Source organism: Centruroides vittatus, unplaced genomic scaffold, assembly GCF_030686945.1.
Source record: "Centruroides vittatus isolate TY-2023 unplaced genomic scaffold, ASM3068694v2 contig_846, whole genome shotgun sequence".
NCBI classification, from domain to species: domain Eukaryota; kingdom Metazoa; phylum Arthropoda; class Arachnida; order Scorpiones; family Buthidae; genus Centruroides; species Centruroides vittatus.
The window spans coordinates 1459805-1483513 of NW_027122551.1; the positions used below are offsets into that span (position 1 = coordinate 1459805).

Consider the following 23709-nt stretch of genomic DNA (forward strand, 5'->3'; position numbering starts at 1 on the left):
AGAATTATAGATTCCTCCATCATGATACTATCGATAGTGCGGGCGCCGCCATCTTTTTTTCTTTCACCATCGTTCCTAAATGCCTACAAACAGCAGCGCACTCCCGTAGTAGCCGAGACGCAGAGCGACCGCTATTAAAGAACGCACCCATGGAGCAGTCACCAATTATGCCGGAAAGTCCGTTGTTCTCAGCCAATCCGTTGCTCGAGTCACGTAACGGCCAAACAGAAAGTCCGTTGTTCTCAGCGTCCGTTATTCGAGGCGTACGTTATACGAGGTACCACTGTATCATCGTTTACGGATTGGTGTTCTGAAGACTCGATATAAAAATGATATACCTAAAATATCATATCAAAATGATTTTATTTTTGGACGTACACTAGACTAAAAGCTTTTTGGAAAATGCAATCCTAAATAAATACACTACGGATTCAAGCCACGATAATCGTACACATTATCTCTTTCGACCAGTTCTTCAACTGATGAAGTGATATATTCTAGTCTTAATTTATCAGTTCGAATACAGTTGGTTTATATTAGTCTATATCTTTCTAGAACTTATCACGCGTAGTTTATTCATGTGTAGAACTAATCATAGAACTTACCATGTGTAGTTTATTCCGGAAGCAAAACATTTGTAGATGCTATAGAGTTCAAGGTCGCTATAATTTCGTATAATTTCGCAAATATTAAAATTATGTAATTATACTTGTCTTTAATCAGTCCACATTATCGTTGCTAACGAAATAAAATTCTAAAACCTAAAATTCTATGACGTAGTTCAACACTTCAACAACTTTCTGTTGCGATGAGTATCGTTTGTCTGTTGAGTCACATCATTCAATGATGTAATGAGATAAGAACATGATTTCAATAAAAACGTTCCTAATCACTGAGTGTTGGAATGCCCCCTAATTCCATCCTTGGCAGAAAGATGCCAATTGGCTTTTTAGGTAAGCAACAACTGGAATTACATTAGATGCTAGAGAATTTCTAGAACTCGCGAGGGTTTAATACGTTATGTGAAAATGCTCCATACGACGCGGAAAAAGTAGAAAATTGAACAATATGGAAAATAATTTACATAGTTTTGGACGTACTGTTTTCACGTTTGTCCGAAAATTAATATCGACATTCCGCAAAAGTAAATTAATTATCGTTTATCGTAGGACGAAATATTCTGATTCTATTTACAACTCGTGTCCGATGAGTGCTAAATATTGAAATTATAAACATAATCGAATAATGTAAAACAGAACTTTTAATAAAACTTTAAAAATCCAGGAAGAAACATATTTTCAAAATATTACAAATTAGAAACAAAATACAAATTTGCTGTCAATTCTCATATCCTTTACAACAAAGTCGATGCTCTTTTCTGTTTACGTATACGCAAAATGATTAAGAGACCCGCTGGAACCGAACTTTAACGGAGTTCTGTAAACTTTTACGAATGTCATCTTGTTGCTGTCATTTTGAAGGGTGTAAGAAGACGAAACATTTTTAAAAACTTTAACCACTTCCGCCATCATGCTGTCTCTCTTCATCACTTAAAACATTTATAAATATATGAAAGTGTTTTTCTTAATATTTATGGACACAACTGTATTTCTAGAATTTTCTCGAGAGCATTTCTAAGATCTCACGTCACAAATTTCGATTCGTAAAGGCTGGTGTTACCACCCGTCCGGTTTTCACCCGGACAGTCCGGGAATTGACTCGCTGTCCGGGTGAACTATTAATTTTGTCCGGGAATTTCGTAGAAATTGTGAAATTACGATGAAACAAAGTTCTTGCAAATATTTTTTACAAATTTACACCATTTGAACAGCAAAAGACCTCACACTCACTGAAACTCATCTGCCATTCAGCAAGTCCCTAGTCCCTAACTGTAACTGATTTAGAACCGGCATGCACGTTATTCTTCGCATTGTAAAATGACATTGCGCATGCGTCAGGAACTTCTGTTCAAACAAACCTGACTTGCCGTCCGGGTCAGCGATTTTGTAAAGGTGGCAACACTAGTAAAGGCAGTGCCGTAACTAGGCAGGACTAAAGTGGGAGATCAAAACTGATCCGTATTATATTTTTATTTTCAAATTTCAAATTTTTCAGCCGTCGAGCCGATTCTATAACGTTTCTGGTTAAAGTTAAAAATAACCGACTATTTCCATTGTATTTTTTTTATTTTTTTCAGAAAAGAAGGAAGCCAAAAATAGAATCTTATATAGGGCACTTGAAAAGCTAATTACGATACTGTGAAGGTTTCGAAAGTGAGAAGTAAGCGTACAGTAATTGCGTCATCAATTAAGTCCTTCTATTACATCATTATAAATTAATAGAAATAGAAAATAAATCTCTGTCTAGTGACAAAAATACGTTTCGAAATCGAATAGTCAATGAACTTTTATTACATCGACACTTTATTAATTAATCTTCCTCTTAATAAATCAGTAACGCAAACTATGGCAAAGAAAATTAAATAAATAAAGACAAAAATACTGCATAATAAGAATTGTAAGAAGTGATTATGTATAACGAACAAAGTAAGACTAGTATATAATAAATGCAAAAACAAACAGAAAAAAAGCTAAATATGTAGCTTACAAACACGTGTAAATAAAATATGTCAACAAAACGACTGAACAGCTAAATATATTCGGACTTTTTTAAATTATTGAGAAGAAAAAAGCCAGTCCTGTTCTGGACATAATCTTTTATCTAATTTTGATTTAAAATTAATAAAGCAAAGTTATGATTTATGGTAGAAGTTTAAAGTAGTTGCAACTCTAGTTTTGAATGATCATATTAATTATGTTTTAATTGAGTAGGATCCGACAGGAACTAGAACCGATATTAGGAGGACCCTAATTAGAACTTGCAAACTTACATTCACCCTTACGTCACTATGGACGTAGCAACTAGCGTTATGGGTGAAGAGTGAACTTCTAAATATTGTGTGCACGTGTATATAAGCGCGTTTGTCACGTTCAAATCTTTTCTCCATACTTACTTAAATCGTCTTTTTATTTATTTATCTACAAAGGTAAGGGACACGAGGTCCATGATTACAACGATTAATGCTTGAATGGATAAATTAGTTATTTTAAAATAGTAAGTGGTATATTTACTGTACTAAAAAAATATATATATAGTCTACGTAACATAAGAGTTAAGTTGCAATTAAAGACCATACCAAGGACGATTTGTCTTTAATATCGTAGTGTGAAAGTTATTTCTGCTTATGTAATTAGACGTCACATGATCCGGTGACACTTTTTAATGGAGTAATTATTTCCAGATGCGTTTTAGAGTTAAATGGAAAGAAACTCATTCGTTAAGTATAAAATACGAAGCGGAATTCCTAAATTAATCTACTCTTATACACTTTTAAATATATCTAAATCGGAATGAACATTTAACTTATGTTTATATTTGGCATCGGATACGATCGATGATAAGACAAAAACTGATAAAACGTATAAGGTGACGAAAGTTTGCTTATAAAAAGTTATATCGCATACCACATTTTCTGTCGATACGATTTATAAACCATTCGCCAATGCTCAACGCAACAGGAAGCAGGTAAGAGCACTTCTCGAATTTATAAAATATTTTTAATGTCAGACGTTTAAGTGTTGTTTTATTACAACGGAAGCGAATATAAATTTCTAATATATAGTTATATAGTATTTATAACAAGTAATTATAGATATGTAGAGTCGAATCTCTCCAATAACAGTCTCTCTAAACAGCGGCCACTTTTTACGTTTCCTTCAGTTTATAGGCTTGACTACACGTAAATATTAAATATCTAGGCTGCCAAGGAAAAAGAGTACAAGTGTACTCTTTTTCCCTGGCAGCCTAGATATATCAATAGGTATAACTACTGAGAACTTATTGAAATACACTATATTGCGTACTATTTTATTTCATACGAATATCTTAATTAAGGTAGACTAGATAAGTGCACAACTCGAATTTAGTTATTTAACAATTTAAGCAGACTACCGGAATTTCATTTATAATGAACGATTTGAATTTACTAACATGATTAATGAAAACTAGTAGAAACTGCATGGTGATAACGTATAAATCTCATTTTCCGTATACTTCTCATAGCACAACGATTAGCCTTCTGTAAATTTTTTCTACCCTATAAAATGATAAATAATCACATTTTCTCTTCGTCACTTTTTGTCTTCATTTTTGGACTCTTTCTACTCAAGGCCTTTTTTTCTAGATCCACAATAAATGTGACCGGAAATAAACGACGGGTCCGACATATTGGACAGACTATAAGAAATTATGAATTTAAATACAGAACCTACTAAACAGATAATCGTAATTTAATGGCAAATTTCTAACAAAGATAATGAATTTAATCAAAGAAGACACAGTCTGTCCAAAATGTTTTTTATGTGTTTTTTAAAGGAACGATTTTTACCTGACGGCCTCGTAGCCTGAAAGGAAAGGTCGTCAAAGGGTGTTCTGGAACACGTGATATGAAATAAAGCGGGTTTAAAAAATATTTTGGACAGATTGTGTTTTCTTTGATTAAATAAAAATTGCCTAAAGACGAAACTCAACAATTAAAAGATAATTAAACTAGTGCATATTAGTGCTATTCTATCTTTCTAGAATCTACAATTCTATATAACGTACAGTACTTTGCTCGGTAAATAGGTTCTTCAAATCAAATATCACTGATAAGTTAACTAGAAATAAATGCGATAATTACGATATATTCCGGTGAAGTATGCAACACATTATTTTGAATTCGTTGTTAATCAAATATACGAATATCGCTAATACGAGAATTTACAAGTTTAAAAGAAATCTTGATAAGGAACCTTTTGTATTCGTCAGCTAGATCACCTACCTCACTGAGAGACCCTTGATTTTCCTTCTTAATTCGACCTAATCATCAAAATTAATTCGGGGAGCAACTCCAGGAATCTTTTGTAGGCTGTCTGTCCGGGATATGTCGAGCCCATGTCCTTCGTCACCTTCCCGCTTAATTATGGGCCTGACCAAAGTCGCGTGCCTGGAAAAAAGACCCTTTTAGTGCCCACAGGACGAAAAGAACATAAACATTTAAAAATTCTCTTGAACTCGTGCGGAAAACAAAAATTAAAAAGACGATACTTCTTTTGATAATTCGAACAAAACACAATCGATTATATACTGTAAATCTGCCAAGCGTCATTTTACTAAATTCTGATGGTGTCTTCTTGTAGTTACAGTATATGAATAGTCGAGTTTCAAAAAATCGGTTTGCCTCCTAGTAGACGTTCCGTCATGCATTTCGTTCAAAAACGTTCCATTGCATGATGTAAACGACTTCAAATGTCAAACGTCGTTCGATTCTGTAAATTCTTCGTTGATCTTGATATCTTTCATTCCGAAGTTATTGAGCACATTTACCTGCTTCAACTTCAAATTGTTCAGTACCACGAATTGTGTACAATAATCGATTTTGATGAATGACCGAACACATGTAAGTTAACATTTATTTAAACTTTAATTGGAAGAAATGAATCGATCGACGAGGATCGTTTCGAACAGTGCAAGGTTAAGATAATTTTAGTGGCAAAGAAATTATTATAGCAAAACATGTAATATGTATCAATGGAACTATTTTTGAAATATTGTTCAAATAAGACAATTCGATTTTGGGTAATAATAATTATATTCTCAGGTAATTTGAAAAAATAATAATGAGTTCGAGTTGGAATCCGAAGCGTGAAGTTGAAGGTGACGGAACCGATGTTGCGTGAGTAAATTCATTATTACACTATATACATATAACTGATTTCATATACACTAAACAAGGATATAATTTGTATAGTAGGTTAAAAAGGACGACGAGAGAGAGAAAGTTATGTATAGCCGTCATCGTTCTTCTGGTCTTAGCATTTGCTCTGGTTATTGCAGTCATTATTTTAGCCACTTTAGGTAATCATTTTTTATGTTAACTATTAATTGCCAAAATTAAAACAACTAAACATTTTTATTGTTTAATAACAACGAGCAACATTTATTGCGAAAATAAAAGTCATACACAAGTGTTATAACCAATAAGATACAAAGTTCTTACTAATATAATTGTTTAAATATACAGGAACACCGCCGAATTTCCGGTACCCTCGGCACTCCTTATCGAATAAACCATTTTTTTGTCGTATAATAATAATGCATCAACACACCTCTAACCCACTAATTATACACCTCCCACGAGTCTAAAGTATACCATGGACTGCTAGAAAGTCACATTTAGTATTCGTTACGTTTGACACTACCATTGATACTCGAGTTCTCTCTCGTATTTTTATCCGGATTAAGAGCTGCTGGACAATCAGTTGCCGAAAATTCGGTGGTATTCCTGTATTTCTTCAATTTATTTATTATATATATAACAAACTAAAACTTTATTTTAATTGAATATTATATTAAATGTTTATTAATTTAATTACATTGTATTTACATAAACGTGTATAAAGCAGGAAAAAAAAGCTGAACGGACAAGTTTTGTTTTTTTCAGTAGGCGTCACGACAGAAATCAGTAGTATGATTTAATTAAAATGATTGTGATATTTAACACGTTATAACTGTTAAATAACTATTTAATGACACTATGTGAAGTTTCTTTTTTAACATCTGGTTTAGATAGACTCAAGAAACAAATGTCACTAGATAATATGCTATTATGGCACTTGATAAATTTTCCATACAAACAGCAAAAATGGTCATTTTTGACAAACGAAAACAGCCAGAAGTTGAAATTTTAAAAAAATCTGCATTCCAAAAATGATTATTTTGTTTAAAGTTGGGATACGAGTGGCATACTTTAGGAGTTTTTACAACTTAGAAGCTTAGAACTTAGAATTTAAAATTCCACTGTCTACTGTTAGCAGTTATTAATACATCGAGTAACAAATGTCTTAACAAAAATATCCACATCTGGTAAGCCGGAAGAGAATCGTCTTTCACCGAGATAACACGTTCTCACGTCTCTTTGACCGTGCAACCAAAAAATAAAAATTAAATTGAAAAATTTTAGATTCACTCGCTTTAGACCTTGCATTGTTTATCCAAATTATTTAAATCGTAAAAAGAATTTAACAGTTTTGAAGAAATAAATCATGAGTCAAAAGCAATACATTATTTAAAGGTATTTAAAAAATATTGAAGGAAGACAATTGTATAAAGAACAATTATAATTTTGACTAAATAAATAATCTTTATTTAAAGAAATCATTTTGACACCATTCTAAAAAACGCAAATACGTTTTCCTACACTCAATATATTTAGAAAATAAATGAATGATTATTTATTTTTTTTAAGATACTATGTATTTTATATCATATATCATTCTACGATGATGTCACTGTCACACTAATCAACTATTTTTATTCTATAATGATACGCGTATAATAAATACACTTGTGTTTTTGCTACTCACGAACAGATGAAATAACAAATGCTATTTTCGAAAAGTATTCGTTACGCTCGGAATGAACACAACGAAAGGAGAATAAGGAATAAATGTTAATTACTACCGTGTTTATCATCGCATATGTTCCGATTATCAATGGTTTTGAAGAATTAAACGCACGTTCAACTACACGTATTAAATATACCAAGAAAATGGCAAACACTGTTTAAAAATCGAACGTTTTCGTTCTATTTAATCCAGGGTATTTTGGTATTCAAACAAACTAAAAGAAAAAATTTGTAACAAATAACCGGTAATGAACAAAATAAATATAAATGATAATGAGACATTAAAATAGCTCATACACATAAAATAGCAGCACTAGGAAAATGAAAATGACTAAAACAACATTTAAGTGGGCTAAAGATCCAACGAACTTGAAAAATTAGAAAGTGATTTTGAGTCAAGCAGGTTCCTTTTAATTTTTTGTTAAAAGGATACTCTACCTTGTTACTCAAGATTAATTATTATATGATTTCCCTATTCAAAAGTTTAGCCCGGAGACTAAAAAATAATTACGTTAATGAAATGAAATCGATCTAAGAAACAACCCCGCAAACAGTGAAATCTCGGATTCAGTTTATTCTATAGGATGACATTACTGTTCTGCCACGTGAAAAAAGTGATTCTAGAACTTGGATCTGGTTGGGTTCCTCATAGAGAATTCAACCTGCTCAAGCCGCCATGTTTGAACAATTTCGAAATATTTTTATTTTTGTAAAGTAATTAAGAATTTAATCAATCAGTACGGAAATTTTTTAATGTAAATAAAGAAAACGAGTATTAAATGGTTGCTGCCTGTTGTTACATGCATACCAACTGCTCGTGCTTGGGCTTTTGAAGAGCTGGGGATTGGGAGAAATTGATAAATGCAATAGTTTTAGAAATTAAAATGTATATTTATTGACTCGAGTATTTACAATAATGAAACTGCAAAACACACAACAGTTTAGAAGGGAGTAGGCTTTAGGAGTGGTAGGGGTGGAGACCCCACAGTATTTTCCTAGGGTGTCAAAGAATATTCGTGCCAAAATTTCAGAAATGTTTAGCAAAAGGCACAGGAATAATCAAGCTTTAAAATGGGTGAACAAAATCGTGCCCCCATACACTAACAAACCCGAGATTTTGCATTTCTCGACGTTTTAGTCTTTTGAGTTCAAATCTTGGGGCGGGGTCATTTTTTGATCGATCGCCATACTTTCCCTCTGTTATATATAACAGCCGAAAAGTATAAATATTACGACAACGTAATACTTGGAACAAAATTTATAAACTACAGAAAATTATGCTATGAACAAAATACTGAACAATATATTCCGTTTAAGAACGAAATATATTCAGTTTTGTAATGTTGATAAATATATCAAATTATTAGAATAATTGTTAACATTTTTGGAAATGTCTTATGTAAGATGTGTATCAAGTTTTCTGATTAAATTGTGGAATACTGTAGTGATACTCATTGTTCTATTAATAGCATCATTTAGCTGCGAGTTGATCATTTCCAAGGATAGTTGTTAAGTAAGATAATTTTAGAGTATAAAATATTTCATTTTCTTATTTTTGTTGCTTCCTTTTTAATGATTTCAGAAATGTCTATTATAACTGGAATGTTTTACAAATATTAATCACAAAGCTGCATCTTAATTAATTAACTTCCATCTGTTTTCATATTATCCTGCTGCTACTATTTCCTGGATGGCGACATAAAGTGTGATCAAATTATTCTTTCATTTATATATAGCTAATATTGCCATCAATAATTTACTTTATTATTCTACCTTTCTAGAATAACAATAAATTTAAAATTATCAAATTGATGAGAGCAAATAAAATATAGTCTGTGTTTGTGTTAAATCGCTTAAACCTGAAATATCTTAGAATACTTTTTTCTAAAATTGTAAAAACTTGTAAAATATATTTTATTTTTTAAAATAACCCAATTAATATATATTAGTTTTCATTTGTAAAAATAAATTTCTCCACTTCACATTATCATATTCCTTAGGAGTTTGTGTATGTAGTTGAGTCAGAATAAACAGTCCTATATAGCCTAGGTTTCATTATACCACACTATTTTTAAATAAGCTTCTTTCCAACTACACAATTCTGGCAGAATCTGTACCAGTTTTAAACGCCATATTTTGTGATGAAGCTTGTTTATTGCAATTTGAACCTCTTAATCTTTTCTTTTGTTTTTATGAAACTGATAAACGTCTATAGTGGCAAAATCAAGTGATGAGGGATTGATGCTCTTCTTGGTAAGATATTTGCTGATCAAGAATCGCCGTGACAAGAGCCCTTAAAATGTATTACCCACATCATGTAGTTGTACAAATAATTCTCTTGAATCTGTTACATAATTTTTATGACTATATTGTCTCTGCCAAATGAGAAAATTTAAAATACAGCAATGTTTTGTGTTCTCATCAACTGTAAATTTATTCTTTCAGGTAGAAAACACAAAATGGAGGAAATCTGTACAGAACCTTCGTGTGTAAAAACGGGTAAAATTTATACAAATTGCTTAAATTGCAAACTGGGTTTAATAAATTATAAATATATTGAAAGAAAAATTCATATTTTATGCAATTAGCTAGTCATTTCTTGAATACGATGAACTTTTCTGTCGATCCGTGTGAGGACTTTTATCAATTCAGTTGTGGACAATGGATAAAAGATAATTCAGAAGATGAAACAAGGATGTTACAGGAAGCCAACGAAAATCTGGAAAAGACTTTTAAAGGTTCGAAAGACTTTTATCCCCCTTACTTTTATATTACCTTGTATAGATTTTAACCGAATCCCATCTTAATTTATTACAGAGATATTTAAATTAGAAAAGAAGAATGAAGATCTGCCCAATAGTGTAAAAAAAATCTTAAAGGCCTTTGATGTTTGTATAGAATATGGTGACTATATATTAAAGCATTATAAATAATTTTAAATGAGAATTATAAAATTTTATGCATTTTACGTGTGTGATTTGATATCATGGATAATGTAAACCTTTTAGAATATTTTTTCTCTATACAGTATAATTTTCGATACTAAGATCTCCCGACCCTTATTTCTGTGGGCGAGTTGCCTGATAAAGCAGCTTTAGTACAGCTGGATACACAATCAAGACATTACCCGATTCACACGGAAGTATTATTCCTGGTTTTATTATCATCACAATTAACTTTATTATTTCGCATTTCTAGTTTATGTAAATTAAAGATTACAAATAGATGTAAGATAAAGAGCTCATACAAGAATTTCTATTCCACGTCAAAGTTTTGTACGGTTTTAGTAAACTAAAACAAAATAAGCGAGTGTATGCGAGTGAAATTTTAAAGCTTTTCCCGGTATGTCAAAACTACTTAAAATTATAGGTATTAAAATGCGTTATTTTGCTGCAGCAATAGCAATTTCATACTGTATTTGCAACTCCAGAAATGTAAAATTTTATTGTAAATTAACATATAGTTAGTTACTTTCGAAATATGGGAAAACCGCGTTGAAACAAATTGCTAAGAATTCTGTGTTTAGGCAGATAAGCAAAGATAAACATTGCGCGATAGAATTGAACTGGGAGCCGAAAGAAAGAAGCTAACCTGCGCTCGTTGGGCACAGAAGAGGCGATCTTTGTACTGTCGGCAATGGAAGACATCGAGGCTCGGCCATGTTGGGAGTCTATCGCAGGAATTTTTCGGGGTCGATCCGTTCGGATATGTTGGGCCCTGTTCTGATTTTGAGAACGAACACAATTTTGTAAGCCATATAGAAGAGGCTTCGCTAACGCTCCGCCTCAATTATAACATAGAAAATTATAACGTAGAGACGTTTCAAGGCTGCTATTATTTGTGTTGCAGATGGTTTAAACTCTGATAATATAGCTTGGATTAAAAAAGTGACTAAAAAAGCAGGAGGTTTTCCGCTGATCGAGCGTAATTTTCGTAGTTCCCGTTCTCATTGGACCGAATTATATTTGAAACTTTTGAAAACTTACCTCATCAATTCACCTTTAGGGATAATGATTACTATAAATCCATTTAACACGAGTGAAAACGTCATCGAAAGTAAGTTATTAATTGCTTTAATTTTTTAGTCTTTGAATTGTTAAATACACATGTTAACTGTTCATTTTCCTATGATTTCTTATTCTTAAATTTTCTCACACACATTGGAAACAGTGAAAACTACGTTTATTCCGAAAATAAGAATTTTTGTAAATTCCAGAGAAATTTTTAATTATATCCAATTACTGAAAACCAAATAGCAAAATTATCAATTAGTTTGCTTCAATACTCTACGATTGACTGTTGTTTATTTAACAAACCAAGTGATCTATAATTGTGATGATCCATTTCAATGAATCATTAATACACGTTGCATAGATTTAAGTAATCAAAATTCTTACCTCGTTACAATATTTTAAAATACTCGACGGCCGGATGGCTAAAGCAGTTAAGGCATCATCCTTCTGCTCTGAGGAATTCCATGATTTTTTATGAGCCATCTATCCCAGTATAGACGACATTGTCTCTCAGCAACCAACTCCTCTATTGTGAGCCTAGCCCGAGATGGGGATCAATAAACCCTTATAGTTAGTGTTCACAAAGCGAAAGGGAGAGAAAATAAATAAAACCGTAAATGACCGTAAAAGTGAATGACAAAAAAATAAAAGTGGAGCAGAAAAATGATTTTACAAGCTCATTCAGTCAGTCAAATTGAACAAAAATACAAATTTTTCATTGAAATATTTTAAAAAGTTAACGGTGTTTTAATATATAACCGATTTTTTGAATTTTACGAACGCATAGTTTTTATCTGAGCGTGTTTATATTTGAAAATATCAGATTAAAAATATCCAAATATAAATTATTATTATTATTATTTATTTATTTTTTTGCTGAGGAAAACCGAAGATACATAAATTAAATATATATTATTTTCTTCTTGCAGGTGTCCCAACCGAGTTTAGAAGGAGATAAAACGGAAATAGAGAGAAGTACACTAGAAAAACTTGCCTCTTCATTCGGCAACTCCAATGAAACTTCTATAGATGAAGATATCGATGATATATTTTGGTTGGAAAAACAAATAACTAATGTGAGAAATTATCTTGTTATAGTTTAATTTTAATTAACAAATCATTTTTAAATTAAATGTTAATTATTGAAAATTACAATTTAGTTATCTCGTCCTGATGCCGAAATACTAGAAGATGAAAATGATCGTCAAGTGGTGACAATTGAAGAATTAAACTCGATATATCCCGAAGTAGGGAAAGATATATTAGTAGATATTTTTTAAAAATAGTTATAATTATTAACTATATTTACTTAGGTGGAATGGGTGTCTTTTATCAGAAGCATCTTTCAAGGTTTTCTAAAACCGGGAATGACCATTAATGCACACGATCGTGTATATTTGAGTGGAAAGACATACATTAAAAATATCATAGACCTTTTTGAAAGTAAGGAAATATCCGAAAGGTATGTTATTTTTCATTATTAGCACTGAAAGTACAATGCATGATGCGGAGACACGAAATAAAAATTACAAATGAATGAATTTAAACAAACATGTAATATAGCCTACTCAATTATAAACAAAACAATTATTAGTATACACAATTCCCAATAAAATAGTAAAAAATAAAGATATAAACAGTATGTATTTGTTCACAATTTGTAGGATGTTTAGACCTCTAATTATTAACATATTTAGACCTCTAGAAATCGCAGAATTAGCATAAAAATTAATAATTTTTTTTGAATTTATAATAAAATGATAACAGCTTGCCTTAAAATAATTTCTCTTACGATATAATTGGTGTTAATAATAAAATAGGTATAATTTACCCGATGAACTAAATGTCAATTGCTGATGATATATCAATTAACAATATTCTTATATCGAATTGTAAAGATGATATTTAGACATTTTGAAAAAACACTTGATTGATAATTAACTCAACAACGATTAGCCTACAGTTCAGTCTTATCACCATCACCATCAATATCAATTATGTCTTTTCATCTTTGTTGCAACTTTCAATCCCGTTAGCATAGAATGGCTGGGGTTTCTCTTTGAAGAAAGTCACTATTGTCTATCAGTTGCAAGGACAACGTTATGATCAATGGTGAATCACTGTTTGATTAGGTTCATCTCGAAGCGAGAAATCTCCATCCTTGAATCGCTTTTACTAGGTCAACCTGATGACTGTTTCCTCGCCAAATGATTTACAGATGAGATCGCGAGCTTTCGTTGTGTTGTGGCCGCTCTTAATGTGATACATTTATTAGTCTAGTAATTTTCACTAGAATAAAGGTGGATTGTAAAGCAGTCAGTAGGGCTGGCCTCCCGAGATTATCGACAAATCAAAATTAATACATAAAAAATCTCGCAAATGAGACAAATTTTCAGGAATCTCGTCTATATTAAATGTTATTATAAAATAAACAAAAGGAATAAATTACAAATAACCTAAATAAAATATGCCAAACAACGATGAATATGGTTGTGCCATTATATGCAGCATTTTACTAGTTAGAACTTTTAGTCATAAGGTAATAAAATAGTCTTGGACACTTTTTGTATGAAATCACAGTATATTAAAATGAAATCGTTTTATGAATTTTGTTCCTTTTTATGATATCAAGAACTAAAAGATTCAGTGAAACTATTGCACAGAAATATTTTGAACGTTAGAAAGATGTAAATGGCAAAATGCAAAACAGGTAATGCTGTTTTTAACTACAGTATACAGTCTACAAGCGAGATTTTTCATTTAACTTGATTTAAAAAGTTTAAATAAAGTCATCTAAGACAGTATTACAAATGTGCTTAGCAGAACTTACAGATTAGAGATACATTAACAGTCGGTCGCTGAGGAAACAGAACCCCAGAAACTCCGTTCCGAATATCTCAGACCCGTCCTTTATCACCAAGCTGTCTTCAAGATAGATATGATCAAAGGTTCTCTTACTGGAAACATTTAAAAATAAAAATAGTCATTCATTATTAAACTCTTATTTATAAAAACGTAAATATATAATTAGTTTCCTAAGCAAATTTTTGTATGTCTTAATGAAATCACTTAATATTTCTTTAAATGTTCAATTTAATGTGTTGTATTTGTACAATCCGCGATTAAAATGTAACGCAGAGAACCTGTTTTTATACTTTAGTCTATGCAAAACAAAATCCGTTATAAACTGTATTTGCAGTTTTTATCGTGTTAGGCATTGTGGGCCATGGTATATTCCATCAAATTTTAAATCCTGATTTCTTGTGAAAAAAGTTTCACTGAATGGAAAATCACCAACAATAAGAAGTTTTCTAAATAAACGAAAACTTTGTTTACATTTAAATGAGTTATTTAGTATCAAAATCAGCAAAATTATGATTATCTAAAAGCTTCGTTAGCATGACGAAGATTGTTGACATTTATCGAAAGAAGGAATTCGTATTCTTACTGATTCTAATTCCCTCTTGTTACTTTCTTTTTTTATTATTATTTTTGCAGAGAAGCTTTATTATTTATAGCCATTATTTATTGGAGCTAACGAGCATTTTAATAAATAAATATTGAAGTTTGTAGCGAGTTTTAAAAAATCTTCTGATTTCCATCATTTCAGTTCAACATCTTGGATCAATTGTATCATAGTACTTAGGCATGATAGGCTGCTTTACATTTTTTCGTGCGGATCGAACAACTTCTTCATATCTCTAAGAGAAATTAACCACTTTAATTTTGTTACAGTGAAATTATGAATTTACATCATTTTAATTCAAATTTTAACGTTATTTTTTGCCTTTAATTATTATTACATTTAATTAATATTTTAGAATATTTAAAATTATTCAAAGAACTTAATTAAAGTAATGTCTTGTATAAAGAGCTATAAAAACATGTTACAGTATTTGTTGATTCTAGCAAATATTTACTCAAGAAAAAACTTTAATGCATATTTTGAAAAGTATTATTCATGTTTGTTAAAATTAAAGTCTTCTGTTGAAATTCTGATGATTAAATTGCAGCTTTCTCTTGATGGGGAGTCAGAGTAAACTATTCAATAAAGACAGCACGCGATAACAATTTTGTCTACGTTTTAAATAAAGTTACTGTTTACTTTCAGATTATTACTAAATTATGCCGGGGCTTTATTTATAAGTGAATTGCTGACACACAACACCGAAAAAGAGCAAAATAATTTTAAACGTAAATTAAAACTTAGAAGATCTTCGAACTCAGATATGAAATGGTCTTCGTGTTACGATTTCTTTGTAAAAACAGCTAGTCCCGCTTTAGATTATCTGTACGGAAGACACAGAAAACAGAAAACAATTGTAAACATTTTATTTATATCATCTCGAATTAAGTATAAAATACAATATCACGATTGTGAATTTTGTTTTTGTTATAGAGCAAAGAATTGATCGATTATATGACGAAAGCCATGAAAGAAATGATTGATCAAACGACGTGGTTAGATAAATCAACGAAAGAAGCGGTTCAAGATAAAGTAAGTCAGAGCGAATTCTTATACTATTTCCTTCTTAGACCCTTTTAAAATAAGAAAATGTTTTGAAACAGTTGAATCATATGGTGACGTTTTTAAGCTTTCCACAATGGACTCAAGACGTGAAAGAATTGGAAGTTTATTTTAAAGAAGTAAGTGGAAGTTTAATTTTTACAATTTTTATACAAATAATAAGAGTAAATAATGTGATATAATTCCTAATAAAATAATATCTATAAATCTATTCTAATCTATATATCTATTTATAGCTTCCCGAAATTACCAACAATTCTTTTGAGAATACGTTAAATTTGCAACATTTTTCGGTTAGGAAATATATGGATTTCTATCAGCAGAAAAATGATAGATCAAAGTAAATTTCCCTTTTCAGAAATGATTATATTTAATATGAATATTATTATTATTTATTTTGATGATTTAATTTTTAAGGTGGCCAAAAATTTCTGAATTAGGAGGATCGCAATTGAACGCATTCTATTTTGCAGATTTTAATATTGTCAGTGAGTGTATTATATTTAAAGCAAACAAGTAAATGCCGTATATATTTAGAAATTGATAAAAATCAAAATTAATTCTTTATATTTTAACGTAATTGTACATGAAATAGGCTACTAAAAAAGAAAAACAGAACGAGTTGAAGATATGTTCCACTTTCAACTAGGAATACTCGTCACCAGCTGCTATCCTATAACATTTTTCCACATTGAAATTAGTAATATTTCAAAAATTTACCGCTCTTCTTCTAATGATTTAGATATATGTCCCAATTATCCTGTTATTACGTATTATGTAATGTTATTTACTGTCGAAAAAATTTTTTATTCAGGATGTTTAGCAGTTAAATTCTTTAAATAATTAATTTCATTTCTATATTATTAATATAATATGGTATGTTTTGCAAAACAGTTTGTTTAACATTAGTGAGTAATATTTAAACAAAGAGACAAGAAAAAGTGAACCTCATTTAAGCACTAGCGATATGAAATTCAGAAGCATTTTACATAAGCTAAGGAATATAAAAGGAATATCTTCTTCTACAAAGTGATATTCTGCATAATCTGTCAGATGAATAGATAAATCAAATAATTTACTAAGAAGAGAGAATGACAAATTAAGTTCGTTAATGCTAAATCACATATCTTTTCTTCTCTAATTTCATGACAGGTTATATTGTAAAAGGAAAATAGTATATATTAATGTAGTAGTTATATAACTAACGATACAAGCTTAAAAGTAAAACAAGGAAAGGTAAAAAATGAATATTTAAAAAGACTTAAATATACTAAATTTATTCAAAGAATATCAAAATGAGAATAGCAAAACAGAAAATAATTATAAACTTTCAAGGGTCCATTTCTGTATTCTGCAACTATTGATAAGTTTTCATTGTCATTCGATGACAAGTATATTATTTAGTTTTTCTAATAAAGTCTGTATATTCATCTGCATTTCTAGTAGATAGAAATGAAAATATAACTGTTATGGTAATGTGACGAAGTGCAAATACTGCAGCTATGCGATTCGATATTAAATTCAATTTGCATTTCAGTTGAACACATAATCTTTATAATCTTAAATAGTGTTAATCTTCAATTATTTCTCTAAAGATTTCTTTAGTTTATCTAGATTAGGCCCAAAATTTTTATTTAGTAGTCTTTTAGTAATAACTGAAGTTATTTTGTGTACAATGAATACATTAAGAGATATCAACACTTAATTAAATTTTTATGCTATAGGCCTAATCAAATTCACGAAAGTGTAAGCTTTGTATGACTGGTGATGTACCATTGTTATTAGGGATACAATTATATTTAATCATATTTAATAAGTTCGTCCTTAAATTCAACTCAGTAGGAAATTCGTAGATTGAAATCCATTTATGGGTTCCGTATTGAGTTAAAATTTGTCTGCTGATTTCGAGAATGACATCAGCCAACTTTTTTGTTATTGATAATCGTCAAACTCAATCCACATAAATAGGAATTTCGCCCCCTTTTGTGACTATTTTACTTGTTTTCAAGAACAGAATTTAATGTAAACGAATTAGTGTTTTTATCGCATCTCACAAAAATTTTCGTACGACGCGATGTTTAATTGTGAGATACTGCAACATGAAATGTTTGGAAAGAGAAAGATTTGGAGTCCGATAGTTAGAATTGTTTAAGAGCATAAATACTTAAAAGACTGAACGGGATCTACTGGAGCGGAATTCTGTTTAGCAGGAGGAAATCAGGAGAATCTGTATTCAAAATTACAGTTGTGAACAGTCAGTAGAGTCTCTTCACACACTCTCTTCAAACACAGCAGTGTGATATATTTCTGTTCTCGGTCTTGGTCACTCTCTTTAACCGATCAATAATTGGTGAAGGCTTCTTTCACAGAGAGTACGAGGACTTCGGTCCTGCTCCGAATATTCGAACACTTCTGGGATTCGGTTGCCATTCTCTGTCGTTCTCTCTTCTTTCAATTTCTTCCATTCTTTCTTTTTTTTTTGATTGTTTTCAATTTTCTTCGGACATCAAAATCTTCCACAAATCTTTAATGAATAGTCGATTCACCTGATTACACTGGACAACAAAAAAAGTGTTTTTGAATGTTTCCTTTATTTCATGAGTGGAATCTTACTAATTTTGGGGTGATAAAATTGAATATGACAAAAAAATTTTATTAGCTCTAGTTTCTGTGATATACAAGAGGTGGCAGTATGTGATTTTAATGGCTTAAGAAGAAACGACACATTTTAATTACATATGCTAACAACATTGAAAGTGCTTTTGAATTTTTGAAAATGTTTGAATTTCAAATCCAAACATTTCATCAAGCCATTAACGTCACAGGAAACAACCAGATTGTTTTTCTTCTCAAAAAAAAGGAATCAAATCCCTCTGACGTTCTCTGTACTGTGATATCCTGACATCACGTTGGAGAAGATTCCGTTGCTGTAGTCTTGACCCTAAAAGTTCCACTTTATTCTTTGAGAAGACTAGATCTTGAATGAGATACTCAATTTTGCTTAATTCAGTGTGCGGTATATCATCTTTTATCTCAAAATCAGGGTCATGGAATGTGAAATGCTTGTTGGGTTCTTCTTCTCCCACACTTTTTTCATTTTCTACTTCAAGCTCATAATGTTGGAATGGAGTAGGAACTGGTAAACTATCTGAATGTAGAATAGGTCAAATTGCAGATGGAATATTTGGGTGTTGAACTGTTTCTTTTTTCTTCATTGACAATCCTGCCTTTATAAGTGGAGTCAAGCAGAAATAGCAGTTATCCGTATGGTTTGTAGGCTCCCGCCAAACGATAGGCACAATAAAAGCCATAGATCATTTTTTATTTTTCAGTCATTCTCGTAGTATAACTGAACAAGAGTTGCAACGTGGAGCCCATGACTTATCTTGCCCCTACCTTTATACCCAAATAATGGTGATAGCCAGTCTTCAGAAGAGGCGTCAGATTGTGTTTCTGTGACGAAAATGTTATCTCACTACGAGTATAACAAAAATTGTTCACTAAATTTACACATTTTCGTGGCATTTTGGTATAACCAGTATTACAGTTCAAAAGTACTCCAAAACCAGAAATTTTAACCAAGAAAAACAGAAACAATATTAAACTCAAAGTCATAGCTACATTTATTATGTTTATAACCTACAAACATAGGGAACGTTTTGCTATGTCAGTGTGAGAGGTGTGACAACTCCCAAAAAATAAATTTTCTCCAAAATACAAATGTAGACTCTAAAAAATAACATATCACTGTATCTCCAAAGCAAGAGCTAATTGGTCATTTTTATGGTGATTTTTGAATTCAGCAGATGAAAATACATAAGAATATGCCAATTTTGAGCCCGAAACAGAATCATTATTGTTCAGTGTTATTTTATTGGATCCTCAAACTTATCAACAAAAGTTTACAGGAGTTATTCATGATTAACCCCTTTTCATGTAATTTTTCCACGTGCTTCTCTCTCTCTCTCAGATTATGTTTGTCAAATGAATCCAATTACTAATATTGGGTAAATAACAAATAGTTTTTAATTAAATTCGCGGTTCAGGTTCACTTCCGGACGTAATATAATTTTATTTTTTTGTCCAAACAAGGTTTTATGTTTGTTTCTCCAATGATTTGTAGGTTCTCAAAAGTCACATAATTCAAGTCAAGAAAAAGTTAAAATACGAATAAATGAACCGAATTGTATAAAACTCACACTGCAAAATAAGGTCAACAGAACCTTTTTATTAATTAGGAACTATTCACTGTTTACCGTTTGTCACAAAAATGATGTAGCCCAATGAATAACCGATCACCGATGTATTAAATATGTCTCATCAACGTAAAGTTGATGAAACATATTTAATACATCGGTGAAGAACATGTCTCATCAACTTTACGTTGATGAGACATGTTCTTGGCAGATGTTCTTTAAAATTTACAAACTTGGGATATAAAGACGTGTACATAAGCGTGATCTCGAACGGATCTCGAACCTGTATCAAATTCGCTCTTCATGAAGGTACTGTACGGTACATCGAATAGCTTGTTCTGGAACACATATCGTCACGTGGAATGTCTAACGTGAAACAGTTCACTGAAAGTTGTTCTGCAGTGTATGCGATTAATTTGTGAAAATGGTGACTGTTTTAAGGCGAGAACCCTTGACGAACTCATAAACTAAATACCGAGAGTCGTTCTCAAACTATCAAAATTTACGTGAAGACGAATTCCTGTGACAACTCTCAAACACCTCCCCAAAGTATTCGCGAACAGCACATCGCATTCCTCGACTGGCAAAGCGGCAAGTCGAGGAAAGGTAAATAGGATATCAGCTGGCGATGGACTAATTTATTTCAAACTTAATCATAAATATGATCTGTTATTTCATTAATATACATAATGTTTTCAGTAATTCCTGCCGGTATTCAGCAATTACCATATTACGATGCCGAACGACCCAAGTAAGTAGTAATTTAATTACAGGAAATGTAATGATTTATCGGCACATATATTTGTAAAATTACGAATTTCAGATTTATGAATTTCGGAGGAATGGGACTTATTTACGGTCACGAAATGACTCACGGATTCGATGAGTCAGGTATCGGATCGAAATAATTTTTTATTGCAAATGTATTAATCAAATTGCAAATGAAATGTTAAATATTTTTAACTCAGGAAGTTTAAAAGATAAATATGGAAATCTTAAAAACTGGTGGACAGAAAAATCCAGAAAAGAATTTAAGGAAAGATCGAAGTGTTTTGTCGATCAGTACAGTTCTTATGCATATGGAAAAGGTACCAAAAGAAAAGTAAGTTTTTTAATTCATAGTTTATCATGTATTTAATTTAGTTCAATTCAAACATATAGATGTACACTTAATGTTTCCGTTATTTTAGCTTCTTTATGTCCCTTCATATTTAAATTCTACAGACTTGAAATTTATAGTGTGTGGTTTGAACACATATCGTATCATCTCTGATTTTTACTACATTTTCTTTTTTAACTTTTTCCATCCTGTGGGCACGAAGAGGGCCTTTTTCAGCAAGGCCATTATGGGTTCGACCAGGACCGACATATCTAAACGATAAACTCTGATGATATCCGATGATAAAAAATTAAAATTTCAGTTAATTATGGGAATAAAATTATATAAAATATACAGAAACTTATTTTGTGATATTTCAGGTCGACGGAAAGAAAACTTTATCGGAAAATATTGCCGATAATGGTGGAATACGTCAAGCTTATTTGGTAAAATGGTTCTATATATTATAATTTACTATATTAAACATCATCACTAAACAACCAAACGCCGAAATTCTATCGGGCTAGTACAAGGCTAATTACTAAATAAAGTACGTAAGCAATTTGACACTAGAGGGAGGCATTTGGTTGGTGTTTATTAAAGCTAAACACCAACCAAATGCCTCCCTCTAGTGTCAAATTGCTTACGTACTTTATTTAGTAATTAGCCTTGTACTAGCCCGATAGAATTTCGGCATTCGGTTGGTGTTTAGTTATAATTTACTCTTATAAATTTATTATATATTCCTACAATAGTATTTTTCAAAATATGAATGGAGGCAAAGTTTATTAGTTTAAAGAAAATAATTTATAATTTATTAAATTTCTGACATTTTTGCAAGAAATTTCAGATTATATATAGAAAGTCAGGGGATGTAATGTTTGAATTTTTTCCAACTTTTTGTTCTGTTATATTTTATTTGATTTTGTTACGATACGGAGGCAGAATTCGAAAAACAGGTCGTAGTATTCATTCTTATTCTGGAAAAATACTAGACCGAAGTTTTAAACAAAACAAAACAAAATAAATTATAATCATTTGATAAAGTAGTTAATTTAAGAAAATCTTTATAAGAAAGAAAGAATAAAGCTTAACATTTAGGCGAAGTATTTGTGTTTTGTAAAACATAAAATAAAGTAATAAAAATTGGAAATCAATTTGATCAGTATTATCGACATTACAATTAATATTAGCCTAATATGTGTAATAAAACACAGACAAACAGAGCTATCTTGAGTTTAATTAATTAAATATACAATTAAACATTTTATTAATTGTAATTTATAAAAAAATTATAAGTTTTTGAATTCTATGAACAGATTTAAATAAACAGTTTTATTTATCTATTTTTAAATTTCAAACAGGGTTATAAAAAATGGGTGGAAGATCACGGTAGAGAGAAACGTCTACCGGGTCTAGAAAAGTACAGTCCCGAACAATTGTTCTTTGTATCTTTTGCTGAGGTAATTTTCGTAAATGTAATAATGATGCATTTTATAAATAGAAACTTAAAGACGAATATTTAATATATTTTATTTTATTATAGTCATGGTGTAGTAGTTTTCCACCTTGGTATGCCGCTCTGGCTCACGCCGATGATGAACATGCTGCTGATCAATTCAGGTAATAGTTATCGTATAGGCCCATTTTAGATGAGTTATTTGATTTCATTTTTGTTTTACTTTAGAGTGATCGGTAGTATCGCCAATATGAAAGAATTTTCTGAAGCTTTCAATTGTAAACTGGGTTCTAAAATGAATCCCAAAAATAAATGTATCATATGGTGAACGTAGGGCGATTTTATAACCATTTTAACTGATAATATCTTTGAAAGTGTAATATCCACTGCCACTTTATGTATTAAAAATATAGTTTAATATTTTTATAATATATGTTATACTGATAAAAATATTATTATTATTATTGTCTGGATGAGTATATATCTATGTAATTTATTAAATGGATGAAAGTTTTCTAGAGCTTAGATCTAAATTCTTTGTGAATTATTGAATTTTAATTTAAAATATAATGATATGCTATTCTAATATATGCGCAAAATTAGATTTAAAAAATGTTTAACAAACATATAAATAATTTAAAATAAACATAAAACTTTTACATCAATAAATTTAAATTTAATATACTATACTAATAATAAGAAACTACTTAAAAATACGTAATTAAAGTACTCGTATTTCACGCTGTCTAGTGAGATTTATCAGGTAAACTGCAAATAAATTTCCTATAGTGGCATTTCACGATTTCTGCAAAAAACAAAAACTAGTACCAAAACTCTTCGCTATCGCACTGTTGTCGCTACAAACAACAAACATTTTACTTGTTCAAAACACTTTACGATCTACAGC

The 23709-nt window shown here is 30.7% G+C and overlaps 1 protein-coding gene across 1 annotated transcript in view; it reads left to right on the forward strand.

The window, feature by feature from the left end:
* LOC136982484 (endothelin-converting enzyme 1-like) overlaps positions 1-23329 on the forward strand; it is a 130910-nt gene extending 107581 nt beyond the window's left edge. The window contains exons 2-23 of the mRNA XM_067278978.1: positions 5702-5776; positions 5852-5958; positions 9953-10006; positions 10096-10245; positions 10325-10411; positions 11357-11563; positions 11678-11712; positions 12450-12596; positions 12681-12767; positions 12834-12982; positions 15632-15842; positions 15920-16018; positions 16090-16167; positions 16285-16388; positions 16466-16536; positions 20944-20995; positions 21068-21135; positions 21213-21346; positions 21724-21789; positions 22708-22806; positions 22890-22966; positions 23031-23329. Coding sequence (XP_067135079.1) covers positions 5721-5776; positions 5852-5958; positions 9953-10006; positions 10096-10245; positions 10325-10411; positions 11357-11563; positions 11678-11712; positions 12450-12596; positions 12681-12767; positions 12834-12982; positions 15632-15842; positions 15920-16018; positions 16090-16167; positions 16285-16388; positions 16466-16536; positions 20944-20995; positions 21068-21135; positions 21213-21346; positions 21724-21789; positions 22708-22806; positions 22890-22966; positions 23031-23130 — 2238 coding nt within the window. The 5' untranslated portion in view covers positions 5702-5720 and the 3' untranslated portion in view covers positions 23131-23329. The remainder of the gene's footprint in view (positions 1-5701; positions 5777-5851; positions 5959-9952; positions 10007-10095; positions 10246-10324; positions 10412-11356; positions 11564-11677; positions 11713-12449; positions 12597-12680; positions 12768-12833; positions 12983-15631; positions 15843-15919; positions 16019-16089; positions 16168-16284; positions 16389-16465; positions 16537-20943; positions 20996-21067; positions 21136-21212; positions 21347-21723; positions 21790-22707; positions 22807-22889; positions 22967-23030) is intronic.
* The last annotated feature ends 380 nt before the right edge of the window (positions 23330-23709 follow it).